The sequence below is a fragment of the Odontesthes bonariensis genome, chromosome 3, assembly GCF_027942865.1.
Source record: "Odontesthes bonariensis isolate fOdoBon6 chromosome 3, fOdoBon6.hap1, whole genome shotgun sequence".
Taxonomy (NCBI): Eukaryota; Metazoa; Chordata; class Actinopteri; order Atheriniformes; family Atherinopsidae; genus Odontesthes; species Odontesthes bonariensis.
The window spans coordinates 26,111,559-26,135,727 of NC_134508.1; the positions used below are offsets into that span (position 1 = coordinate 26,111,559).

The 24,169-nt window shown below is 40.7% G+C and overlaps 3 protein-coding genes across 4 annotated transcripts; 1 reads left to right on the forward strand and 2 right to left on the reverse strand.

Annotated features, from left to right (window-relative positions):
• Positions 1-405: 405 nt before the first annotated feature.
• nprl2 (NPR2 like, GATOR1 complex subunit) lies at positions 406-6,108 on the reverse strand. The gene is made up of 11 exons (XM_075461295.1): positions 5,720-6,108; positions 5,342-5,433; positions 5,017-5,185; positions 4,796-4,904; positions 2,340-2,476; positions 1,948-2,045; positions 1,663-1,699; positions 1,330-1,423; positions 1,126-1,243; positions 867-1,009; positions 406-782 (listed from the first exon to the last, which is right to left on the reverse strand). The coding sequence occupies exons 1-11, from the start codon at positions 5,789-5,791 to the stop codon at positions 715-717; spliced, it is 1,137 nt and encodes a 378-aa protein (XP_075317410.1). The 5' UTR covers positions 5,792-6,108; the 3' UTR covers positions 406-714.
• A 454-nt stretch (positions 6,109-6,562) lies between these two features.
• hemk1 (HemK methyltransferase family member 1) lies at positions 6,563-14,842 on the forward strand. Of its 2 annotated transcripts, XM_075461296.1 has the most exons (11): positions 6,563-6,857; positions 9,252-9,425; positions 9,519-9,610; positions 9,696-9,789; positions 9,916-10,053; positions 11,923-11,987; positions 12,125-12,174; positions 12,280-12,385; positions 13,384-13,479; positions 13,751-13,861; positions 14,046-14,842. In XM_075461296.1, the coding sequence occupies exons 1-11, from the start codon at positions 6,792-6,794 to the stop codon at positions 14,116-14,118; spliced, it is 1,065 nt and encodes a 354-aa protein (XP_075317411.1). In that variant the 5' UTR covers positions 6,563-6,791; the 3' UTR covers positions 14,119-14,842. The 2 variants fall into 2 exon arrangements, with proteins under 2 accessions (XP_075317411.1, XP_075317412.1); XM_075461297.1 differs by lacking the exon at positions 6,563-6,857 and having other exon boundaries at positions 9,345-9,425; positions 9,523-9,610.
• On the reverse strand, positions 14,749-17,530 carry cisha (cytokine inducible SH2-containing protein a). The gene is made up of 3 exons (XM_075461298.1): positions 16,815-17,530; positions 16,103-16,266; positions 14,749-15,683 (listed from the first exon to the last, which is right to left on the reverse strand). Exons 1-3 carry the CDS (start codon positions 16,832-16,834, stop codon positions 15,172-15,174), a joined length of 696 nt encoding a protein of 231 aa, XP_075317413.1. The 5' UTR covers positions 16,835-17,530; the 3' UTR covers positions 14,749-15,171.
• Positions 17,531-24,169: the final 6,639 nt, after the last annotated feature.

The window sequence follows — 24,169 nt, forward strand, 5'->3', positions numbered from 1 at the left end:
TAGACAGACGGTCAGTCATGTCTTGTATGTAAACTTTAAACATTTTAAGTACTCAAAAGAAAGAGAATGTCACATAAATGTGGTAGTTTAAAACACATTCCTCTGAGAATCCTTAACATGACATAAAACATTTTTTTTATATAGGACATACTGTCCCTTTATAGTTATATTGCACTGAAAGGCCTGCACCTTACTTGTCGTTGTTCTCGTTACAATGACAATAAAGAAAATCTGAATCTGAAATCTGAATAAAACTGCTCTAATGTAAATTCTAAAGTTTGTAAGACTGCCACTCACCTACCAATGGGTCCTTGGTATTTAATAGGTTTGTGCTTTTCTGTCATAAGACTTGTACTTTTTTGTGGTTATTTCTCGAGTCACACCAATAAAGATGGTAAAACAGAGAATGAAACAATAACATTTTTATTTTGTCGTCCACTCATTAAAATGCAGCATGTAAACACATAGATATGCGGTGATACACAATAAATTAAACCCGACTGTCACAATGCGTTATAATCATATGTTTACTCAGACACAACGTTAATAAAAATTCACCTTCATAACTTGATTTAAACAGATGTTGATCACAGCTCTTGATAATAAGTTTGCATTTATAAAAAAAAAAAAAATCCAGAAAACTCTGTCCTCTTGCTAAAGGCATCTTTGGTTGAGGCATCTCTGTATCTTTCAGGCTGACGGTTTCACTCAACATCACTTCCAGCAGATGACAATGTTGGGATCATTTTCCAAACGTTCGTCCAGCTCCTGGTAACTGATCCCTGTAAAATTAGCACAATGGAGGCAAACTTGTTTTCTATCCGCAGTTATTAGTTATATCAAGCAAACAAAGCATCAACACCTGCCTGTTTTGCAGCAGATCTCATCATAACTATGACAACCAGTATAAAGTCGAGGTGGCCTGCTTCTTTCGTCACGGATCACCTTCACAGGATACTTTTGCAGCCGCCGTATCAGAGACTTCATCAGTCCAAATTGGATCAACCTCCTGAACAGAAAAACACAACATGACATACTATACTTGTAAGTCCGTCTCACTCTGACCTGACTTTTCCAAGAGTATAAAGCTATTTTCAGAAACTGATAAGGTGAGTGTTCAACGACCTCTCATCAACCCTTTGAAGCTGCTGCGAGTAACGGGAGCAAAGGTCTCGCACTGTAGTGCCTGGACTCAGACCACAGTACAGCTGGAACACATCTCTCAGGTTGGCACGTTTCTGACCTGAAAGTGACCAGAAAAGAACTGTGGTGAATGCCAAAAAAACCCCCCCAAAAAACAATTCTCTTTTAATCCTGTCCTTTGCTTACCCTGCTTAGTGACATAGTTGAGGCATTCCTCCTGTATGGACTTGTCATCAATGAGGCTCTGGACTTTCGGGGTTGTGCAGTACACGTTAGAGTACTAGAGAAAAAAAGAAGGCATGAGACAACTATCAAAATAAATCAACCCTCAAGCAGTTAGTATAAACAAAACTATATATATGGGAGACTTGAGCACAAATATATGTAAATAACAGGGTTTTAAAACTTATACTGGTGCGCCGATTCTCATTTCATAAACAATTCCAACACATCATATATCCTCAGCTTTAGCTGGATAAAAGGTTCAAATTGTTGTGTAATGTAAGCTCAGTTTGGTACCTGGAATATGGACACCAAAGTCACAACTCCATAATATCTGTGAGGGAGAAGTAGATTTAAGTTTTAGAACAATGACGAGCAAAAAAAAAGCAGCGACATCGTGAAAAACATTTTATCAAGTCAGCAAATGTGCTGTAAAAAAAAAAAAATGCCGCTTTCTGAAGAGGTGATGCCAATCGTAGAAAATAGATAACAACCAGCGTTGGTAATTCTGACAAACAAATATGGTCGTCACACACCGTGATGTGTGGGCAAGCAGTTCTTTAACAAATGAAATATACTTACAGGAGATTCTGCACTGCAATGCGAACAAGATTGAGTTCTACATCTGCCTCAGCTGAGATTTTTTGGATGTGCCTAAAACCATCAATGTAGGGCAGAATCTGCAGAAAACAACATATAGTGGAAGGTTAAAAGGTACTACTAAGCTCTGTGACCTAAACTACAGCGTGTACACTTTATTACACACAATAAATTGTTTATTATAGCGATAACACTGCACTGGATAAATCAATAGCATCTTGTGAACAGGAGCCCCGTTTCCACACATATCACTTTAAGCGGACTAGTGTCCTTTTATCCGCAGATCTCACGGTTGCTACTTCTTGGAATTGCGGCACATATCTTATCACAATGTCTCTAAATGCAGCTCCATGCGGCTGATTATGAGATCCTACCTGTTGAGTGGTGAGATCCCACTGAGATTTGATAAAGTGTTCTTTGCACTGAACAAAGACCGGCACATCGTACTCCTGAACGACCGGGGGGTCCTTTCGAAGCTGGATCAGCTTTAGGTGGATGGTGTTCGATTCGTCTTGAACAGTTTAAAAACAAAGAAGAGTCAGGGAAAAGGGAAAACGTTATCAGAAGCCAGTAACATTAAAATGTTTTTTTTGGGGAAAAAAAGTTTCGAGAGGGATGGGCTTGGCTTAAAGTCTTTAGTGGAGTCTTAGACAGCAAACTACACAATTAATCTGGAAAAGTCTGAATTAAACCCTAAATTAAAAGAAGTGTGAATATATGTGAATACATAGTCAAAAAAAGCATGAACATCTTCTTTTGGTTCAAAATTTGACTTATTAGGATGTAATGAACTATATATATAAAGATATACTAGGACATAAAATTTGGTAAAAACAATCTTAGATGAGCAACAACAAATGTCATTAGTTTATCTTTCTCTTTGTCCCTCCTCTTTACGGTGTGGCTTCAGTTCATTGAGGTTTGCGAGAAAACAAGAGTCTCACAAGAGCATTTCAATCAAGTTGGGGTCTGGACTTTGACTGCGCCATCACAGCACAGCTTGATTCACGTCTCCACTTTGTTCTTTTGTCTGGTTTGTTCACATTAAGCTTTGCTAATCTAAGCCATGCTGCCATGTTCTTTTTAGAGAGGAGCGGCTTTCTCCCGCAACATTTCAAAACAAAGCCAGACTTGTTCACTCTTTTCCCAATTTTACTGTCATGAACTTTTACATTTAACATGTTAACTGAGGCCTGTGGAGTCTGAGATGTTGCAGTTTCTCTGCGCATTACAAAGTCCGGCCTTGGGGAGGATCAACAACTGTCTTAAACGTTTTTCACTTGTGAGAAACCTTTCTCTCTGTAGAACGATGGACTCCAAATTGTGTGGAAATAGCCTTGCAACCCTTCACACATGGATGGGCAGCAACAATATCTTCTCTAAGATGATTGCAGATGTCTTTCCTCCTTGGCATTGTGTGAAAACACACACGAATGCTGCAAACCAGTAAGCAGTTCAAATTGATATTCTTATCCTATAAATTCAAATGGGAGCAGTTAGGGTGTACTTAGTTTTCACACACTTTGCCTTAGTTTTTGCCAAAGAAATAATGACACAGTATAATATGTGATGATGTTCATCTAAGGTTGTATTTACCTTTTTAAGACCTTTTAATGGTCATACATTTCTTTTAATTAGTAGTAACATGAAAATCTATAAAAATTCAAACAGGGTGTAGTGTCTTTTTCACATTCCTGTATGTAATGAAGCCAAACAGTCACCAAACTTCAGGCTGTGGCCCCTATTGATCGCCACCTTTCAAAGCTGCATAAGTTTCTTTGAAACTGTTTGCAACAAAAATGAAAAAGTGAATGTGTTTTCAAGACTTTTACAGTCTCAGAATCAAACTATCAGTAAGGCACAAGTATAAACCTCTGGTTATAATAACAGATTCAAGTGGAAAAATTCCAAAGAGAATCTAAGTGAATTTGGCTTATTTCAGACACATAAGGAACAATTTAGATACTGAGGCCTTAAAGTTGTACATCGGTGTTTGGGAATTCATCAAAGATGTACGAAAGTCTTATCAGCTAGACACAGACAAACAGGACAGCACATTACAGTCATTATAAAAACTTAATAATGCTGGATAAAAAAATATAAGTAAATAGAATTTATTAAACTGGGAGTGCAAGGTCAATTTGCAGATATTCTACTTGAGTAAAGGACAGTATGCGGTCTTGTTCTCCGCTCCACTGAATTAGTTAATTAAAGAAAACAGTTAATCCACTGCGCGTCTTACTACAGACAGCTAGAAAATATCACAATATATATATATATATATATATATATATATATATATATATATATATATATATATGGTAATGTTGTTGTGCCTAGAGAAGGGGCATACACTTCTAATTTATACCCCCAACTTTATTTTGAGCAGCTCCCCGGCAAAGGAAAAACCCTTTGTGTTAGAAACAGTAACACATAAGGCCCAACAGTATTTGCACATTGTCACAGATACTGTGACATACTTCTTCTTTCACTCCAGGGAGTAAGGATCAGTATGAAATTGGTGCCTCAACCTAAAAACCCATGTAATAGAGGCGACTACAATTTACCAGTTAAAGGAAGAGGAGAGCATTGTCTTTGCCTTCCTATGAAAAGTAAAATCTGACTTACAACACACTATAATACGTGATGCACATCCGAGGGGATTTTGAAGTGGGTTTCCTCTAAGGAATATGAACAAAATAACATGAAACTAAAATCAGGTCTGTTTAGTGAAATACACAATACACAAATTAAAAGAAACCAAGAGTGAGGACAGGGTTGCATGTGACAGATAAAACTGGGATTCACAAAGTGAAATACAAAATAATACCTATAGGTAATGTGCAAGCTCCCGTGGCATTAAGTTCCTCTAGCAAGGTCAACATGATAGGTAGAAGTTTCTGCTTGCTCTCCTCATTGGATATAAAGCCACTCTCCAGCTGCAACCCAACCAGGAAGATAAAACACAGTTCAGATCACCTCTAAGATGTCTTCCTTAACGACATGAAAGCAATCACCCGTAATATGAATGGAAAATGCATTGCTCATTACCTCCAGAGTTGTCAGGTACCCCGACAGCTTCTTTACAATCGGCTCAAGAGCACATGTGTTCGTCTGAGCATCGCATACAAGACCAAGATTAAAAAGGAGGGCATTTCTACTGTACTTTTTGTGCTCGATACACACAGGACAGCCGATTAACTTTTTCCCCATGGCAGTACTACAAAAAAAATAAATGAAGAAATTACGGTTAACAGACAAGAAGGAGCATACTATTACTTAAAAAAACATGAACAAATCAAGAATTTAGAAGAGGGAAAAGCTGTCCAAAAAAAGCTGAGGTAAAGACACAGAAGGGTAGTTCTGGTATACATACACTGTAATTAATTTGTTTTGTAGTTCTGGCTTGGTGATGATATAAACTTGAACTGTGTCGAATAATTCCCTTGAAATGTATTCCTCTGGGACCTGTCAGGAAAAGGTGAGGGGACAATGCGTATCCTATTAAGCAGGTGACATGGTACATGTCAACACTTAAGTAATGTGAGGGTTTAAAGCCTGTTTATATCTAATAGGAATATCAAGGTTAATTGTTCTGCAAATATACACAAAAACAAATGACGAAGACGACAAAAATCAAACCGGAAGTGGCTGTGAATACAAATATTACAGGTGAGGTTGATTTTGTTACTCCTGTTAAAGACAAAGATGAGCCATGATGCTGATCCCAACTTTAAAAAACTCGCTAACTCACCTGATATGTTATTTTTGGGCCCAGGGTTGGATGAAACTCGCTGAAAAATATACACTCAATTCGAGTGGTCATGGCTATTCACTGACTTTTCATCCAGAGATTTGAGACCTTATTAGCTCAACTATGAGCACAAACTATGTCAAAAAAAAAGAAGCAGATAAACGTCTCATGTGTGTCTTCCCTATTTAGCCCACACAAGCTAGCTTCCGGCTTTAACCTTCAAAAACAAGCCAGTGACTTAATTTGAAACCCGTATAAACAGCTCTAAAGTTGGACAGTGTCCTATCAATTATGTTATTATTGTGTTTAGGGAAACTGTTGTCGCTCTACTGTTAAACCATTTAATAACGCGACACATGTAAACTCCAGACGATACACACTGGAAAACAATACTGTTGCCTTTAAGGTTTACCGGAATTTAGCGTTGAGCATAAACATCGCGAACATCACTGATTAGTAATCAGTGATTACGTTTGACAGGGAAACTGGGGCGTGTATAGTATACATAACTTAAGAACCTTTTTTATTAAAAAAAAAAAAGAATGACAAATTATAAGTCAAATGAACTTGACGAAGTGCAAAGCTACAACGGAAAAAGGTGCAGATTAAATACGTAATGTAGTTAATATTAGTGTCGACCATCACACGATTAGCAAAATACTTCAAGAGCTTAGCTAAAATATATCATCAGTCCCACACTACTGTTTGGCGTTTCACTTTGTGCACGATGCTGTAAAATGTTATATTTTCTACAGTCTGTAAAGCTAACACCATTTACCAGAGTCTGTGCCAACTGCGCCGCACGCGTTGACGTTTTACGTCTTACGTCACATGAACGTTTGAAAGGTTTCCTGCGCCATGTGGAACACCAGCAACAGTCAAGGAGAGTGCTTTTTCATTTCTGAAAACATTTACATTTAATTTATAGGCATGTATAAGGGGGCTTGAATGTGTAAATCACAGGATTGTTGTCAGTTATTGTGCTGCTGCCACGAGGAAGCGAGAACAGCTTGATATCCGAAGAGCTGAACACTAAATGAGTAGTGATGTAGAGACCGTGTTTATGTAAACCATGTGGAGAATGTCTTTGAGTACAAGCTGCAGAGCTTGTTTGAGATGCAGGAGCAGTGGATCAAAGGTAATTGTTTTCTTTTTGAAGTGTAAACTGCGCACATGAAGCTTCATATTTTAAACACTTGAGGACAAATGGAAAGTTTTCGCTGTTAACGCGACATTTATGTCACTACTGCTGTCTTTTGTTAATTTTTTGTATAACTGTAGTTGTTAAACAAAGCATACTACAAACTGATGCATGCATGCATAAAATCCCATCATGTCCCACTGATTTATTGAGCCATGTATCTGTTTATAGCGCTTCACTATTTCAGAAATGAAATGAATTACATAAAGCCATAACTATACAGAAGAGGTAGATCCTGGATCAAATCTTTGAAGATGACTCAATCATCAAAATAAATAAAAAATGTCAAGGCCTAATAAATAATCACGAGAGAAAGGAGGAATATGTGTTTATAGGTGTGAAACAGAGTGATGTGATATTAAATAAAAAATATCTGACCTCAACTCAGTCAAAATATCTTGAACACTTGACAGTGGAATTTTTTATTATTTACCCTTATTTATGTTTTTCAAATTACCCCCAACACAAACAAAGAATTACAAATGAATAATGAAGGTTTGGATGAAAATGTTCGAGAACACACTTGTTACTGTGCGTGGCAGATTGACTGCAAGACACAGTACAGAGTCACATTTATCTTATTACTGTCTGCGCTTAAAGTTGTTTGCTGAATGTTTGAGGACATGACTGTTTTTCCAACCTCCAGCTACATCTTTCAGCCAGCCTCAGCCAATGTTAGGCCAAGGTTGAGGATATATCCACAACTGTAGCTCTTATTTAAATGTCAATGTGTTACTGCTGCTCCTTCGTTTCTTGTGATCTCAAGTGAACCGATGTGCACGTAGGTCCACAGATGACATTAACATGCATGGATGTGATTGGATGTCACTTTCTCACTCTAAATGCAAACGCACATGATCAAATCAAATCAAACTTTATTGTCATATATTTGTCATATAGCACCTTTCATACTAAAAAAGCAGCACTAAGTGCTTTACATAATAAAATCAATAATCAAATCAATTCATGCATAAACTCACACACAACATCACACCGACAACCACGCTGCACACATACTATCCCCCCACCACCCCCCAACATGAGCAACATCAATATCAACAACAATCAACATTAAAACATGGTCAGCTGTGATGAGCAACACACGGGCTTTGTCATAAATCAGATGTACAATGAGAGAAGCAAAAGAAGCATGAAGTGATGATACATTTGTGATGCTGCAGAGCTCTGTGTGAGCGCACATCTGCTGACTGAGGACACACAAACTTAAGCTTTTGGACTTTGTGAACTTCTCACATTGAAGCAGTCGCACCAACCGAAACTAGAAAAACTTAACTTCTCGGATCTAAAGCTTTGGTGCAACTGTTTAATTCACTTTCACTGCACATATTAACACAAACAACAAAACTAATGATGATGTGGTGAAACATTTGGATTAACACGAGGTTCTGTATGATGCAGGAAACATCAGACAGTTGTAATGAATGTATAAAAGTGCCAAGACATCTGTATTTTGTTTAAAAAATAAAATTTAATAAGTCTGAGAATTTTAGTTCTGATCTGAGACATTTAGGTGAGGAAAAATTCCATAGCTGATGGGTTCAAAACTCTTCATCTATCCAAAAATGCATCTTCAATGATGTTGTTAAAACCTATTTGGTGGATTTTTTTCACAAAGTTTCTGACTGCTTGACCATTTTCAGTATGACAAGTTTCATATGTGATAATGAGGCTGATTAACTGTCAAAAGCTAACGTGGATTCAGGTTTACCCTCTTGTCGTTTAGTGTGTGGTACATGAGGAACTGATTAGAAACCCCTCTCTTGTACTGCTTTGGATTGGGCTTTGTTGGTGTCAAATCATTTAGCAGAACCTAGAGTCTAGATGGAAAAAAAGTATGCTTACACACTAACTAAGCATACATTTTTTTCCTGCACATAAACTGCTATTTACAAAAGAAGAATGTTCAGTGAGAATGCGCACCTCACTCACTTTGAAAAAAAAAAGGTGAGAGAAATAAACATAAAACAAAGCAGACGAAGGTTCGTCAATGTGTGAAAGAGTGATGAAGTTTACGGTTTTGTTTGAAAATGTTGCATGAGTCTTAAAAGCGTAAGACTTTTTTTAATTTTTCCCAGTGCATCTGTACATTTTAAGAGCAGCTTAATTTGTGTCCGTCTATTACATTAAATACTTTATTTATTATTTTTCTTAGCTATGAGGAGGAATATGTATGTATGCAGATCAACCAAAATAAGTTGGAAAATCATTGTCAGATTCCAACATTGTGAATTCTTTGAAACTCCAGCTATAAGTTACAGGGAGTTTTAATTTAGAGTTTAATTTAGAACTCTTTAAATGGATTCCTTTTAGAGGACTTGGAGCTTTCATGCTGCGAGCGCATGCAGCGCTCCGGCCTTACCCGCTGGCCGGATCACAACGCTTCAGGCGGTGGACTTTTGGAGAAGGCACTTTGAGGAAAGAGGTGTGCCGGAGCCTGAGCACTCTAGCCAGTACATCATTGCTCATTTACTCGGAGCTAAAACGGTTAGTTGCAATTTGCTGAGTTCATTCATCCTAATTCATTTCCTGATGTAGTGATTCCAGAGCTGCAACATGTGTACCTGATCTTTACCCCAGATAGAGAGTCTTGATCAAGAGAGGTTGACGGAGTTTCTCAGCCAAGAAAAAATGAAACAGGTGTGGCAGCTCTGCTCTAAACGTCTCTCCAGGTAAGTTTCTTCATACTGTATGCCTCTGCGTAACTGTGTTTGATGCCTTTTCCTAAGAATACTAAGAATACACACTGCTGTGCAGAATGCCTGTGCAGTATGTCATCGAGGAGTGGGACTTCAGAGACCTGACACTGAAGATGAGACCTCCTGTGTTCATACCAAGACCTGAAACCGAGGTTGGAGATGACGAAAAAAACAGTCCACACATGTCGCGCAGTCCCAGTGATGAATCACACATAACCAGTATTGTCTTCTTCTTCTCTCTCTTTTTTTTTTTTTATTATTTCTCTTTGATGATGCAGGAGTTGGTTGAACTTGTGCTCACAGATCTGCAGGGGATTTCTGGACCTGAAGTTGATGCAGATTCTCAGCAGACATGCTTGGAAGTGGGATGTGGTTCTGGTGCAGTTTCTCTTAGTCTGCTAAAAAGTCTGCCCCAGGTGAGGTTTGTGTATATTGTAAGGAATAGATGTTGGGTCGTGCTTCATAGCTGCCACCTCGATTCAGGTTGAAATACTGCATGTCGACAGGCAGCGGGGGGATTACCTGGAAATACACAGACCTTTGTGATCCCCAGAGGTTGAGGTCTATGACTTATTTACGGTTTCTCGAGCAGCAGTAGGAGGTAGAAGTATTCACATATCCATTGAAATAACTTTACATCCAACAGATGGACTGTCAGAATGGATATTTATTATGCGCAGGCTACAAGACCCTGATGTTCCCCTCAGGAAGAGTTGTTTCATAGAACCATCTGGGAAGCCTAGTTATTTTCAACCCCAGAGCCCCCGGTATCGGGGGCGGGAGTGGAACATCCGGTTTGATCAGGCTCCGAAGAGGTCTCACAAGCATTAGCTTTATTTTGATACCAAGATGGCACACAGTTTGTAATTGCAGAGGAATACTCAAATTATTCTTGGCATGTCATTTTCGAGCAGGAACCCCAGAAAGGCTCCTGGTGCTGAACAGGTTAAAGATAGAATAAAACGTGTTGTTACGACAGTCCATTTGAGTGCAAAATACTTTAAAAATATATGTATATATATATTTGAAAAAAATGTTGACAGTTTCTACTTATCCATCTGCAAATCAAAAGCATGTTTTCAGTGGAAGTTTGATCTTTGCTGCCACAGTGCTGTTGTTAAAGGGTATGCCAGTCAGTCATAACATTATGACCACGAGTGTGATTTTGAGCAGGCTCTCTTCGTGCCACCAAAAGGTCCTGGAAATAGAACATCTGGGGTTGTCCTGGTGGGTCTGGAGCCTGGATGTTAGCAGTAGATCCGCATGGAGTGAGCTTTCTTCACACAAATGCCATCAGATTGGTATCTGGGGAGTTTGCAGGCCAGGCCTCAGACTCCCTGTCGTGTTGTTTTTGAGCCCCTACTGAGCAGTTGTTGTCGTACTTAATGCTGTCCTGCTGGAGGAGCTGCTATTGTAGGGGAGTCCTGTTGCCACATGGGAGGTGTGACTGGTCAGAAGAGAAGTTTTAGGTTTCAAATGTCGTAAAAGCATCCATGTGAATGCCACGATGGAGGTTTTCCCAGAAGAACATTGCAGTCTAAAAAGAAGAGCAGTGATACTCATTTGAGCTGTCAGTGTTTTTGGCTGATCAGCATATATATGTTGTTGTTTTTTTGTTTTTTTTTAATTCTCCTCCTTCCACTTTCTTGTTAAAACGTGCCAGTCGACTTGGGTGTGTTTGGGTTGGTTATGCAAGTAGTGGCTAATGTAACCTTAAGCCTCAGGCAGGGATTAGGAGTCTGAAGATATCTGGTAACTCACGCCTCTGGTCTCAACACCTTAATTGCTGATTTTAGTTTTTCGGTTCCAACTAATGACATGTTTATCACTCAGTTCTTTTTCAACACTTAACATTACTGTCGACATTGTAGTCGTTTCTTTGTTTGGTTTGCTGAAGGGTAGAGAGTGAATTCAGTTGCGTCTGGTCACAGTTTCAAAAATGTGAATAACTTTTTTTAGTTTCATATTATGAAGTACTTTGTTTTATTCTTAAGTGGAGAGATGCAACACAATTTGATTACTTGTGATGGCTGTGTCGGAGTTTTACTTTCAAGACTAAATAAGGAATATGATAGAATGTTGGAAAAAATCAGTAAATGAAAAAATTATTTAAAAAAACTGCATTTCAGTGATACTAATTGTCGTGTTGTGTCTCTTTGATGAACACATATAGGCGTAAGTATCTATATTTTCTACACGCAATTACGTACATGAAAACAGACCAAAAGAAATCCCCCTTGAGAGGAGAAGTTTTTAATCACTGTGCTTGTTTTTTTTTCCACCAGCTGAAAGCTTTTGCCTTGGATCGAAGCCTGGACGCAGTGGATTTGACCAGAGAGAATGCGTTGAGGTAATTGTACCACAGCGCACAAAAAACCAAGCCGTAAATGTCCGTGACTATTGATTTACTCTTTCTATGCTTAATGTTTTTGTAAAACCGTGTTGTGCAACATTACACAAAGGCTACAAATGAATTTTCCTCCTCAGGTTGGGGCTTTTGGACAGATTAAAGATTTATCACGTAGATGTGATGAAAGGTACGTGGAAACGGTGCACACGCTTTCTTTATGAATAACACACCCAAACACACTGCTGAGTAAAAGAGGTTTGCTTTTTTGTTGCTTTGTTTTTGTGTTTTTCAGGCCCAGAAACTGTGTTGAGCCTCTGTAGATCATTTTCAGCTTTGGTCAGTAACCCTCCATACCTGTTTTCAGAGGATATGATGTCACTTCAGCCGGAAATTCTTAGGTGACTGTAATACATTCAGCTGTTCAGAGTTATTTTTTGTTTGTTTGTTTGTTTGTTTGTTTGTTTTTTTGTGAAAAATGGTAAAACATACATACAAATCTCGACATGATCCAGTAAAACCGTTATTTATTTCCCATGGAGTTCACAGGTGGATTCATGAATTTGTAAATATGTAATTACAGTTTATCATGGAGCTTTCAGTTTTGATTCCAGTTATGGGGCTTATATGAAAAACGCATTAAGATGGATTTGTAGCTTTAGACCACAAGACTTTGAACTGAGCTCAGGAAACCTGTCTGGGAATAAATCAAATCAAAATCAAAATCAAATTTATTTGTATAGCACATTTCACGTACAAACAGTTCAAAGTGCTTTACATAAAATAAAAGCATTGCAGCAGGGAGGGAATACAAGAGATAAGCGAGCGGAATGTGGTGTTTAATCCCTCAATTTACCATTTGTCCAAAAATAGCTTAAAATGAACGCAACAAAACCTAATTAAAGTAACAGTTAGTACGTGTGATTTATAAGGAGCTTCATCACCCTGAATTATTAATTTAATCATTGTAAGAGCTGAATTGGCAGTTGGTGCTGCTATTCTAATCTAGGTTTCGTTATTTTGTGGGTACAAATATAACCAATAATAATGTGGTAATTCTGTGCTTTTGTGGAATCTAGACATTACATATGATGGAAAGGAAGTCACAGAGGAGACTCTTATAATCTCTTAAATGTATAAATAGTTGCTAGTTACTATGCATGTCTATGTTTGTGTAATGATGTCATATAAAGCATTTTATTTTCAATGTTGTCATTATGGAAGTTGAGTTTTTTTTTAGGTTCTTGAGATAAAAAATAAACTGTGGCCTACAAACTAAATTAGATGCTTGTTTCGAAGTAACCAAAAGTCGAACCTTTAGACATTAGATTTTTTTCTTTTTTAAATCTGTGACCTTCTGTGGATGCAGACAAGTGATGGTCTGTTTTACTGCTCCCAGATTTGAAGACCACGCTGCTTTAGATGGAGGAGCAGACGGCCTGAATGTGATCAAGCACATTTTAACTCTGGCTCCACACATTCTGTCAAATCACGGGTGAGGAACGCCACTTCCCGACACAAACACACAGATACATACACACACACACACACGCACACACCTGGGTTTAATTCCTATGGTTGGTCGTGAACAGCACATTCTGAAAAACAAACGTATCGTGTTGCCTGAGTTAAGCTTTCCGGTGACTTCCAGTGAGTACAATTCTAAGCATATGCCACTGTCCTGACCGCAGGGCTACTTCTTATAATGCTGCCTGCTGTTAATTGAATTTTAATCGTTTTTGTGTCGTAATTTCCGTGATAAACAGTCGTGTTTACTTGGAAGTGGACCCCAGACACCCCCCGCTTATTCGAGAGTGGGTGGATGTGAATGTGGAAGAGCTGCAGTATGTGGAAACACGGAACGACATCAGTGGCAGGTCTGTTTTTAAACATCTGTCACCTGACCGTCATTAAACAATTTTAATAGAGTTAAATGTGCTGCCACTTCATGTTGAATTTGTGTAGTTTTTTTTTTATTGAAAGTGAAAGGCTGCTTTTATTTTATTTTCAATTTTCCACAAGTTGATATTCAGCATCTCCAACACCTTTTTTGTTTCTTAGACCTCGGTTCTGCATCCTTCAGAAAGAGAAGTCAAACAAGGACTACGAGCTGGAATCGGGATTGAGAAACTGAGATCCTATTATGCTGGCTTTGGCTCAGGTTGCCACAGCCTTGGCTTCCCCACCCCCAAGCCACCAAGCAGGCCCTCAAGCTGATCTGATCCCCTCAAAATTCACAATCTCAAATAATGTTCATGTCACTGTATCAGCTTTAATCGGGTAACGGCTGCAGTCGCACCCTGCCTCGCAATGAAAAATGTGTGCGCCTTGGCACAAAAGCAGGCTCAAAGCTGAAGGTAATTACTGAAGCTTTTCTTAGAACCCTCCCTCTCAGAATCTCCCCCCTCCTCCTCCCAGGAAGCATTCAGGAGTTCTGTGAATCCGCTGATGAACAGTCCTCCCCTTTGCTTGTCCACCCGCTGACTCAGATGCAGGCGGTACGCATTGTTGAGCAAAAGCACACACAATGTGGCCTTTACTTCCTCACACAATCTGCTTTTCACATTCTTAAAGCTCAAAGGCCACAAAGTCTTTGTGTTTCAAAGGTGATTTATGGTGAAAATATTTCGTAACAAGTGTCATGAGAGCAGTCATCATGTGATGGTTAATAATGATGACAGCATGTCTCTCTATCCTGTGAATAATACTTGTATTTCAAGCGATACAGATGAATTAGAAAAAAAAGGCATAAACAAGGAAAAACTTCTATTGCAGTTGGTTATTTTAATAGAAAAAAATTACACATGTAAAAGGTACAAAAGAAAGCTTTGCTGAGAAAAATAAAATGGCATAAAAGACGTCTCAGTGGAATCAGTGTATTTCGTAGGAACAGTATATACATCCATAACCAGTGAGGTAAAAAAAAAGAAAAAAAAGGACAATGTCCACATCCATCTTAAAGTATGTTGGGTTACAGTACTGCATTTTTCTCACAACTCGTTCTTTTTTCTGGGGTGCTTCTAAACCCAGTCCTTTCAGTCAGTCAATCTCAGTCTGAAACCAGACTTGGACTGAATTTTGTCAGCAATATGTGACTGGCCTCCGCAGGCCCAAAGAAACTGTTTGACAGTTATTCTTTCTTTAAATAAGCCGAGTTTCGGCCATTGGGACTGATTTGACAGACCCCTCATACCTTGAAGGGATAATCCTGTACGTAACGCAGCAGAGGCCTCGGGAGTGGTAGCTGGTCAGGGCAGTCGGTGTGTCTGTTAATGATGAGGCGTGTGAGGTGCTGCAAAGTGGGGAGGTTCTGGGGCTTGTACACTGCCCGCTTCAGTTTCAGTACCACCGACGTCTCCTGAACAGTGTGTTGAGATGGTTTCAACGGAGCCTGAGCCTCCTCCTCCTCCACCTTCCCCTTCCCCTTTTCTGCTTTCTTCTCGAGTCCCATGTAGTGCTGCACCAAAATGAGCACGTTGGGGAAGGAGGACAGGCTGGGCCGGGCAGGGGAGCTAGAGTCCAGCAGAAACTGGGCACCGCTGTACTGGATCCTTATACTTGTGGGTCCGCGAGCAGTCCTGACTGACAGGGTCAGCATGTACAGAGGGTGGCTGCTGTCTCGTACCAAAAATGCTCCCTCTGATGCTTCTTGAAGTGCAGCGTGGGCCTGAGCCACTGTTACAGCTCCCCAGTACCATCCTGCACACACACACACACACACACACACACACACACACACATTCCCAAATATTAGTCCTCGTGAACAGACAGCTGTGCTTTTTTTACTTTTTTTTTTTACAACCTGTATCTTACTTGTTTATTTATTCCCAAAACAATTTAACAAAGTCTTAGGGTAGAAAGATGCTTATTTTCTTATCTGTGACTTTTTTTTTTACATTCAAATTTTTAGAAATATAGTTTTTAAATGTATATATATCTATATATATATAGATATATATATATGATTTTGTGTAGTGTTTTTTTTTTTTTCCTTGCAAGGAGTAGTCGTCCTCCTAAATCTGTTGTACTGCAAATACAATGACATCTAAGGCTTTCTTTACCATTCTGCTTCATTTAGAATTAGTGGCTGCAAATGTAAAACACTTGTTATACCATACCTGAATTTTCTAGATGGCAGAAGTTGCTGGCAATTGCCCTTAGGTCCTTCGTGGGGTCCCATATTGGAGGGCTGCTTTGAAGGCAAGGGGTAGGAGGTGCAATTCCTGCCCGCATGCCCCGCCGGGCCTCAGTGGATGGAGCAGCAGGCAGAAGGGCTCTGGGACTGGAAATAAGATGGAAGATCAGGTTTAACTGGCATAAATAAACACAGCGGCAAAGATCTATCCTGCAATTAGGTTTTATTCAAGAACCAGGACATTCTTTGTGGTCCTGTGTGTAAATGTCTATCTTTAGGATTCATTTACGATGACGTTTTTGTTTGATTTCAGTTTTGTGTGGTGCTCTCTCTGACTGTTAAAGCTGTTTCAACCAGACTTTTCTGGTTAAAAAAAAAACAAAAAAACACTGCATCCATAATATCATATCAGCTGGCTATTAATAAACTACCAGAAGTTATTATTTTACTGCGGATTACAAGGTTCTGCTGCTCAAGGCATTTTGTATTTGAGAAGGAGACTTTTTTTTTTCTTGGAAAGGAGGAGAAGTTGGCGTTAAGGATATGTCTTTGTAATCGTTCCTCTTGATATAGTTAAATGCTATCTACCACTAACAAAGAACACCTGACTTCCACAAATAGACTAGATTTCATTTTTTATATGTGCCAACTGTGATATGTAAAGTGAAAAAGGAAACAAAGAAAAGTCCACTCACCTGGGTACACAAAGAATCATGCTATTAGCCTAAATCCTCTGGGATAAAATCCGATTAGATTTCCTCTTCAGAAAATAACAACATAAAGAGAAGCTGTGCCTCAAAAAAAAACAAAAAAACGGCACATTTACTAAACAAACAAACAGCCTTGTACCATTGGTTTGATATGAAAAGGCAGGCTGAAAGCGACACAAAGACACGAAGAGTTCCGCGTATAGGATCCGCTCCTGTCCTTGAAATAAAATAATCTACGGCTTTTATTCAACGAGCAGACGGTAAAAATCAAAAAGTCGATGTAAATAAAATAAAAATAAAAAGCCGTCCTGGTTCTCTTCAGCAGCGGCTTCAGGGAGTGTGTTGTCGCCAGAATGAGAACCAAATGTGTGAAGGGCAGAGAGAAAGGGCTTGGCTTTTAAAATTTACCGTTTCCTAGAAGTCTATTCTGAGAACTCTCCACAGCACCGGCGGCTCTGACGTCACGGCAGCCGCTCCAGCTCCCAGTCCGCATCAACCGCCGCCGGTTGTTTCGCCTCCTGGACGGTCAGAGGCTTCGCTATCGGCTACTTTCGGTGAAGCGGGTCGGTTTGTCTGCACGGTGAGGTCTCCGTGTAACCGCGGCGAGTCTTGACATTATTTCTAGTTACGTTGAGTGGTGCATCCCATCCTGGCTTTCACGCGGCATCTGCTGCCTTCGCTGAAGCGTCGCGCGCTCGCTCCCAGGAACCGCGCGGCAGCTTCTCGCTATTCGCTTTCCAGGAATAATTGCCGGGGTTGACTCCGCCCCACCGGGCGGCCCTGACAGAGCCTTCATTCTGGGAATTCACCGCCTCGACATTAAAGATAATAGGAATGCACACCGGCTGTTTCCAGTAATATAGATTTCCCTCGGTCCTGTTTGGAAAAACACGGCGAGAGGTTTTCTTGGAGGGTTAGAGAGGGATTATGCGAGAGAAAACATGTTGTTTTTGTAACGATAAACTAAGAAAATGGCTCAACTTTAGTCAGGCCTTAGACATTTTTATTTTTCCTATGTCGAAGGACACTTTTCAACCCTCTCTTTTATATTGGATAATGGTTTGTTAAGCCACATGTTGATAGTTTAGTCCAGATCTGGGAATGTGTTAGTGCCACTTGCAGTAGACTAACACTTTGCTCATTTTGATCCCTCCTGACATTTCCTTCCTTGGTATTCTATCACGAAGATCCCTGCTTTGACCTTCCTCTTTAACAATCTTGCATCTACACATCAACTACATTTACTAACTTTAAATAAGCTCAGAATGATCAGTTGAAGCTGGTTTTCCTCTGTGTTGTTGTTGTAAATCTAAGAGACATCCTGTTCAAGGCAAAGAATTTGAAAATATCCTTTTTAAGCCATAGTGTAAGACATCTCTCGCATGTGCAGATGTAGCCCTGTGTTTTGGGAACAATGTCATATCTAAATCATGCTGCACCACAATCGTAGCCATAATTCACAAAAGCCTGTTGATCCCAAACAGCAGAATCTCATCCTTTTCCTTGGAATCCTGGAATGAGCTTTTCTTCTAAGAAGTCTTGGACATTATCTATCCCTGCTGGATGCTGTTGAACAAATATGTTTTCCTGGCTCACAAAGGGAAAAGAACACCGCAGTTTGTGAAATGGCATTGTATTATGCACCCTGTAACCCTGAAAGCTTTGAATGTGGACAGTAAATTTACTGCATTTAAATCGGAGTTGCTACAACAAAGGCCGCTGTGTCTCAGTAATATTTAGTTTTAATCACAGCTGTGCTTGATTTAATATTTTTGAGTGACTAAGTTTATTAAAAAGATGATTGGACTCAACAAAATGCTCGAGAGATGGACACAGGAAGGGTCTTTGCTTTAGGGCCGAGTCATATGTGTGGGGCTCCCTGCATGTGCTGTGCTGTTATTAGGGATCGAGCAGTGAAACTGCAAGGACCCTATTGTATCTGTAAGGTTTATTAGGGACCGAGCAGTGAAACTGCAAGGACCCTATTGTATCTGTAAGGATTATTATTATTTTTCTATATTCTTATTCTTTGCAAAAGGTATGCGAAAACTCAGGAAATTTTGCGAGCGCCACCTGCCAGTCGACGACATGAAAGAATCTAAACTTTATATTTTTGGGAGTGGCTCATTGACTCTGTAGCGCCCCCTACAATGCTTAAAAATGGTGCCCGCAATAGGATTAGTTTCGCGTAGGACGATGAAATTCGGTACACTCATTCATCATGCCAAGACGCACAAAAAAGTCTCATGCCGCCATGGTCCCATGTCCACAGGAAGGCAGCCATTTTGGATGGAAAGTGCGTTTTCGTGCCATTTTTGACCGATTCCACGCCTTGCATAAGATCGAACTTGTCCAACAGATTTAATGATACAGACTTCAAACTTGGCCAGGTTACTCTTAAGACATGGGGGGAAAAATTCATGGAGAAACTTTTTCAAAACTTAAAGGGCGTGGCCGTGGCGACGCCTCAAAGTTTGATGACTCGCCATCACTCGCCACAAAAAATTAAGTCGCTTATAACTCCCACATACATTATCCAATCTGTCCGAAACTCCATACGGTGAATGCTGGAACCAGCCTGAATGCGTACATATTATCATAGTGGCATCCACCTATAGCGCCACCTGCTGGTGGTTGGAAAAGTCTTTTTTTTCCCACACCTCGCATTTGATCAAACTCCTCCTACAGATTTAATGCTACAAGCTTCAAACTTGGCCAGGTTACTCTTAAGACATGGGGGCAAAACTTCATGGAGAAACCTTTCCAAACTCTGAACGGTATGGGCGTGGCCAGGCGGTGAAAGTCGTGTGATGGCGTTTATGATTTGAAAGCCTTATCATCATCGTAAGGTCATGAAACTTGGCACACACGTCCACCCTGACGACCTCGTACGTATGTAAAGGGTATCGTGTGTGGGCGGATCAAAATGGCTCAGTGGCGCCCCCTAGAAATTTTCAAAAACCCCTCCGCATTGGGGTTATTATGTGCTTGTACGTACGCTGAGGGTATCGTGCGTGTGGGCAGAGCTGCGCGTCTACGGCGTCCAGCGCATGCCCAACGTGCGCACATCCAACGTACGCACATCCAACGTGCGCACACTCGGTCCCGCATACAGCTGCTTGCAGCTTTCTAGTTATTCTTCCGTCTTCCGTCTTATTCTTTGCAAAAGGTATGCGAAAACTCAGGAAATTTTGCGAGCGCCACCTGCCAGTCGACGACATGAAAGAATCTAAACTTTATATTTTTGGGAGTCGCTCATTGACTCTGTGGCGCCCCCTATAATGCTTAAAAATGGTCCCCTTAATAGGATTAGTTTTGCGTGGGACAACGAAATTCGGTACACTCATTCATCATGCCCAGACGCACAAAAAAGTCTAGGGTCGCCATGGTCCCACGACCACAGGAAGGCGGCCATTTTGGATGGAAAGTGCATTTTCGTGCCATTTTTGACCGATTCCACGCCTTGCATATGATTGAACTTGTCCTACAGATTTTATGTTACAGACTTCAAACTTGGCCAGGTTACTCTTAAAGGCGGGGTAGGGGATCTTTTTCTGGAACATTTTTTTACATATTGCTTGAAATACTCTTCACACCCCCATTGGAACCAATTAATTAAAAGTTTTGACACAAATATGAAAAGTTTTAGTGGCCTCTAGAACGTACAATCTAGGAAAAACAGTATCCAATCATTGTGAACGGACCGTTCACAATGATTGGATACTGATGTCGTCTATCAAACTGCAATCTGCTCCCCCTCCCCCTCCTTCTCCCTGTGCGCGCACCCTGCTCCGTGAACGTCCAGAAGCTTGGCAGGAAGCTAAACTAGAGCCAGCTTGGCTAGCACCTAGCATTATTAAACGTATAGTTAGCATAAACTAAATACTAAATACTAAATACGGCAACGATCGATGCTTGCTGTCAGAACAGCGCTCGTGCACCTTCGTGCTCGTGCGCGTTCATGTACTCTAGAGGCGTGCCTTCGGGGGAAAAGTGAAGAAAAGGGTTGGGACTTTTTACCGGTGTATTTTCAAAATGCAGCTTCGCTGGACTCAAAATCCAGGATCTCCTACCCTACCTTTAAGACATGGGGGGAAAGATTCATGGGGAAACTTTTTCAAACCTCAAAGGGCGTGGCCGTGGCGACGCTTCAAAGTTTGATGACTCGCCATCACTAGCCTCAAAAAATTAAGTCGCTTATAACTCCCACATACATTATCCAATCTGTCCCAAACTTCATACGGTGAATGCTGGACCCAACTTGAACGCGCACATATTATCATAGTGACATCCACCTATAGCGCCACCTGCTGGTGGTTGGAAATGTCTTTTTTTATCCACACCTCACATTTGATCGAACTCGTCCTACAGATTTAATGCTACAGACTTCAAACTTGGCCAGGTTACTCTTAAGACATGGGGGGAAAGAATCATGGAGAAACTTTTTCAAACCTCAAAGGGCGTGGCCGTGGCAACGCCTCAAATTTATGACTCGCCATGAAAAATTAAGTCGCTTATAACTTCCACATACATTATCCAATCTGTCCCAAACTTCATACGGTGAATGCTGGACCCAGCCTGAACGCGCACATATAAAATAGTGATATCCACCTACAGCGCCACCTGCTGGTGGTCGGAAACATCTTTTTTTTCCACACCTCAAACTCCTGCTACAGATTTAATGCTACAATCTTCAAACTTGGCCAGGTTACTCTTAAGACATGGGGGCAAAAATTCATGGAGAAACTTTTCCAAACTCTGAACGGTGTGGGCGTGGCCAGGTGGTGAAAATCTTGTGATGGCGTTTGTGATTTCAAAGCCTTCTCATCATCTCAAGGTCATGAAACTTGGCACACACGTCCACCCTGAAGACCTCGTACGTATGTAAAGGGTATCGTGTGTGGGCGGATCAAAATGGCTCAGTGGCGCCCCCTAGAAATTTTCAAAAACCCCTCCGCATTGGGGTTATTATGTGCTCGTACGTACGCAGAGGGTATCGTGCGTGTGGGCAGAGCTGCGCGTCTACGGCGTCCAGCGCATGCCCAACGTGCAATTTTGCGAGCGCCACCTGCCAGTCGACGACATGAAAGAATCTAAACTTTATATTTTTGGAAGTCGCTCATTGACTCTGTAGCGCCCCCTATAATGCTTAAAAATGGTCTCCTTAATAGGATTAGTTTCGCGTGGGACAACGAAATTCGGTACACTCATTTATCATGCCAAGACGCACAAAAAAGTCTCTTGCCGCCAATGTGCCACGTCCACAGGAAGGCGGCCATTTTGGATGGAAAGTGCGTTTTCGTGACATTTTTGACCGATTCCACGCCTTGCATAAGATTGAACTTGTCCTACAGATTTAATGCTACAGACTTCAAACTTGGCCAGGTTACTCTTAAGACATGGGGGGAAAGATTCATGGGGAAACTTTTTCAAAACTTAAAGGGCGTGGGCGTGGCGACGCTTCAAAGTTTGATGACTCGCCATCACTCGCCTCAAAAAATTAAGTCGCTTATAACTTCAACATACATTATCCAATCTGTCCCAAACTTCATACAGTGATTGCTGGACCCAGCTTGAACGCGTACATATTATCATAGTGACATCCTCCTATAGCGCCACCTGCTGGTCGTTGGAAACGTCTCTTTTTTTCCACAACTCGCATTTTATCAAACTCCTCCTACATATTGAATGCTACAAGCTTCAAACTTGGCCAGGTTACTCCTAAGACATGGAGGAAACGAATCATGGAGAAACTTTTTCAAACTCTGAACGGTGTGGGCGTGGTCAAGCGTTGAAAATCGTGTGATGGCATTTGTGATTTGAAAGCCTTATCATGATTGCAAAGTCATGAAACTTGCCCCACACGTCCACACTGACCACTTCACACGTATAAAAAGGGTATCGTGTGTGGGCGGATTAAAATAGCTCAGTGGCGACCCCTACAATATTTAAAAATGGTCCCCGCAATAGGGTTATTTTGACGTGGGACGACAAAATTCGGTACACTCATTCATCATGCCCAGACGCACAAAAAAGTCTCTTGCCGACATGGTCCCACATCCACAGGAAGGCGGCCATTTTGGATGGAAAGTGCATTTCGGTGCCATTTTTGACCGATTCCACGCCTTGCATAAGATCGAACTTGTCCTACAGATTTAATGCTACAAGCTTCAGACTTGGCCAGGTTACTCTTAAGACATGGGGGGAAAAATTCAAGGAGAAACCTTTTCAAACTTCAAAGGGCGTGGCCGTGGCAAGGCGGTGAAAATCGTGTGATGGCGTTTGTGATTTGAAAGCCTTATCATCATCGCAAGGTCATGAAACTTGGCACACACGTCCACCCTGATGACCTCGTACGTATGTAAAGGGTATCGTGTGTGGGTGGAGCAAAATGGCTCAGTGGCGCCCCCTAGAAATTTTCCAAAACCCCTCCGCATTGGGGTTATTATGTGCTCGTACGTACGCAGAGGGTATCGTGCGTGTGGGCAGAGCTGCGGCTCCAGCGTCCAGCACATGCCCAACGTACGCACATCCCAACGTACGCACACCTCGGTCCCGCATACAGCTGCTTGCAGCTTTCTAGTTTTCACTGTTTTTGTCAAGACTTCATATTGTGTAAACTTACAACTTAAATGGTTTTCTTCAAGCGACCATCTTCACCTCACATGTGTTCGTTTTTGCTTTCTAGGAAAACTATAAATGTATCTGGTTTCGATTCTTAAATGTCAGTATCTGCGGGCTTATTTTTCTCTTGACCTAATTGATGTCAGAGGAGCATTGGCTAATAGTTAATGACTAATCATTTCCATGCCGGTTTAGACTTGGGAACTACAGTTGTGAACTTTATCTCTTGTGTATGAAAAGGCTTTGCTGTGTTTTCAGTAATGTTAGTCTCTCCTTGTGTCAAACATTTTGTCCTCACAAAGGTCTTGTGATTGTAAATGGAAAAACGCACAGTTAACCCAAGCGTGCAGGGTGTTGAATGTTCTGAGATGACAAAATCGCAATTCTTTCATGTATTTATTTGATTTAATATCCTGTATGTGTCAGATTGCATTGGCGCGGACAGTACTGACTTGAACAAGTTCAGGTCATGATTAGTCCATATCCAAAAAATGAAACGCTAAAGGGCTTTACACCATTTTATCCACTTTGTCTTGTACTTCTCTGAAAAACCCATGTAAATTCAGCTGATAGTTCTCTTCTTTGTAATCGATATAATAAGATTATGTATTTGTTGTTAGCTTTCTCCTCAAGTCACTACACATTCCATACAGACTCGGCACAGATCCCCTCCCAGTATGGTCACTATTTTGCAATTTTGACCATCTACTTTTAAA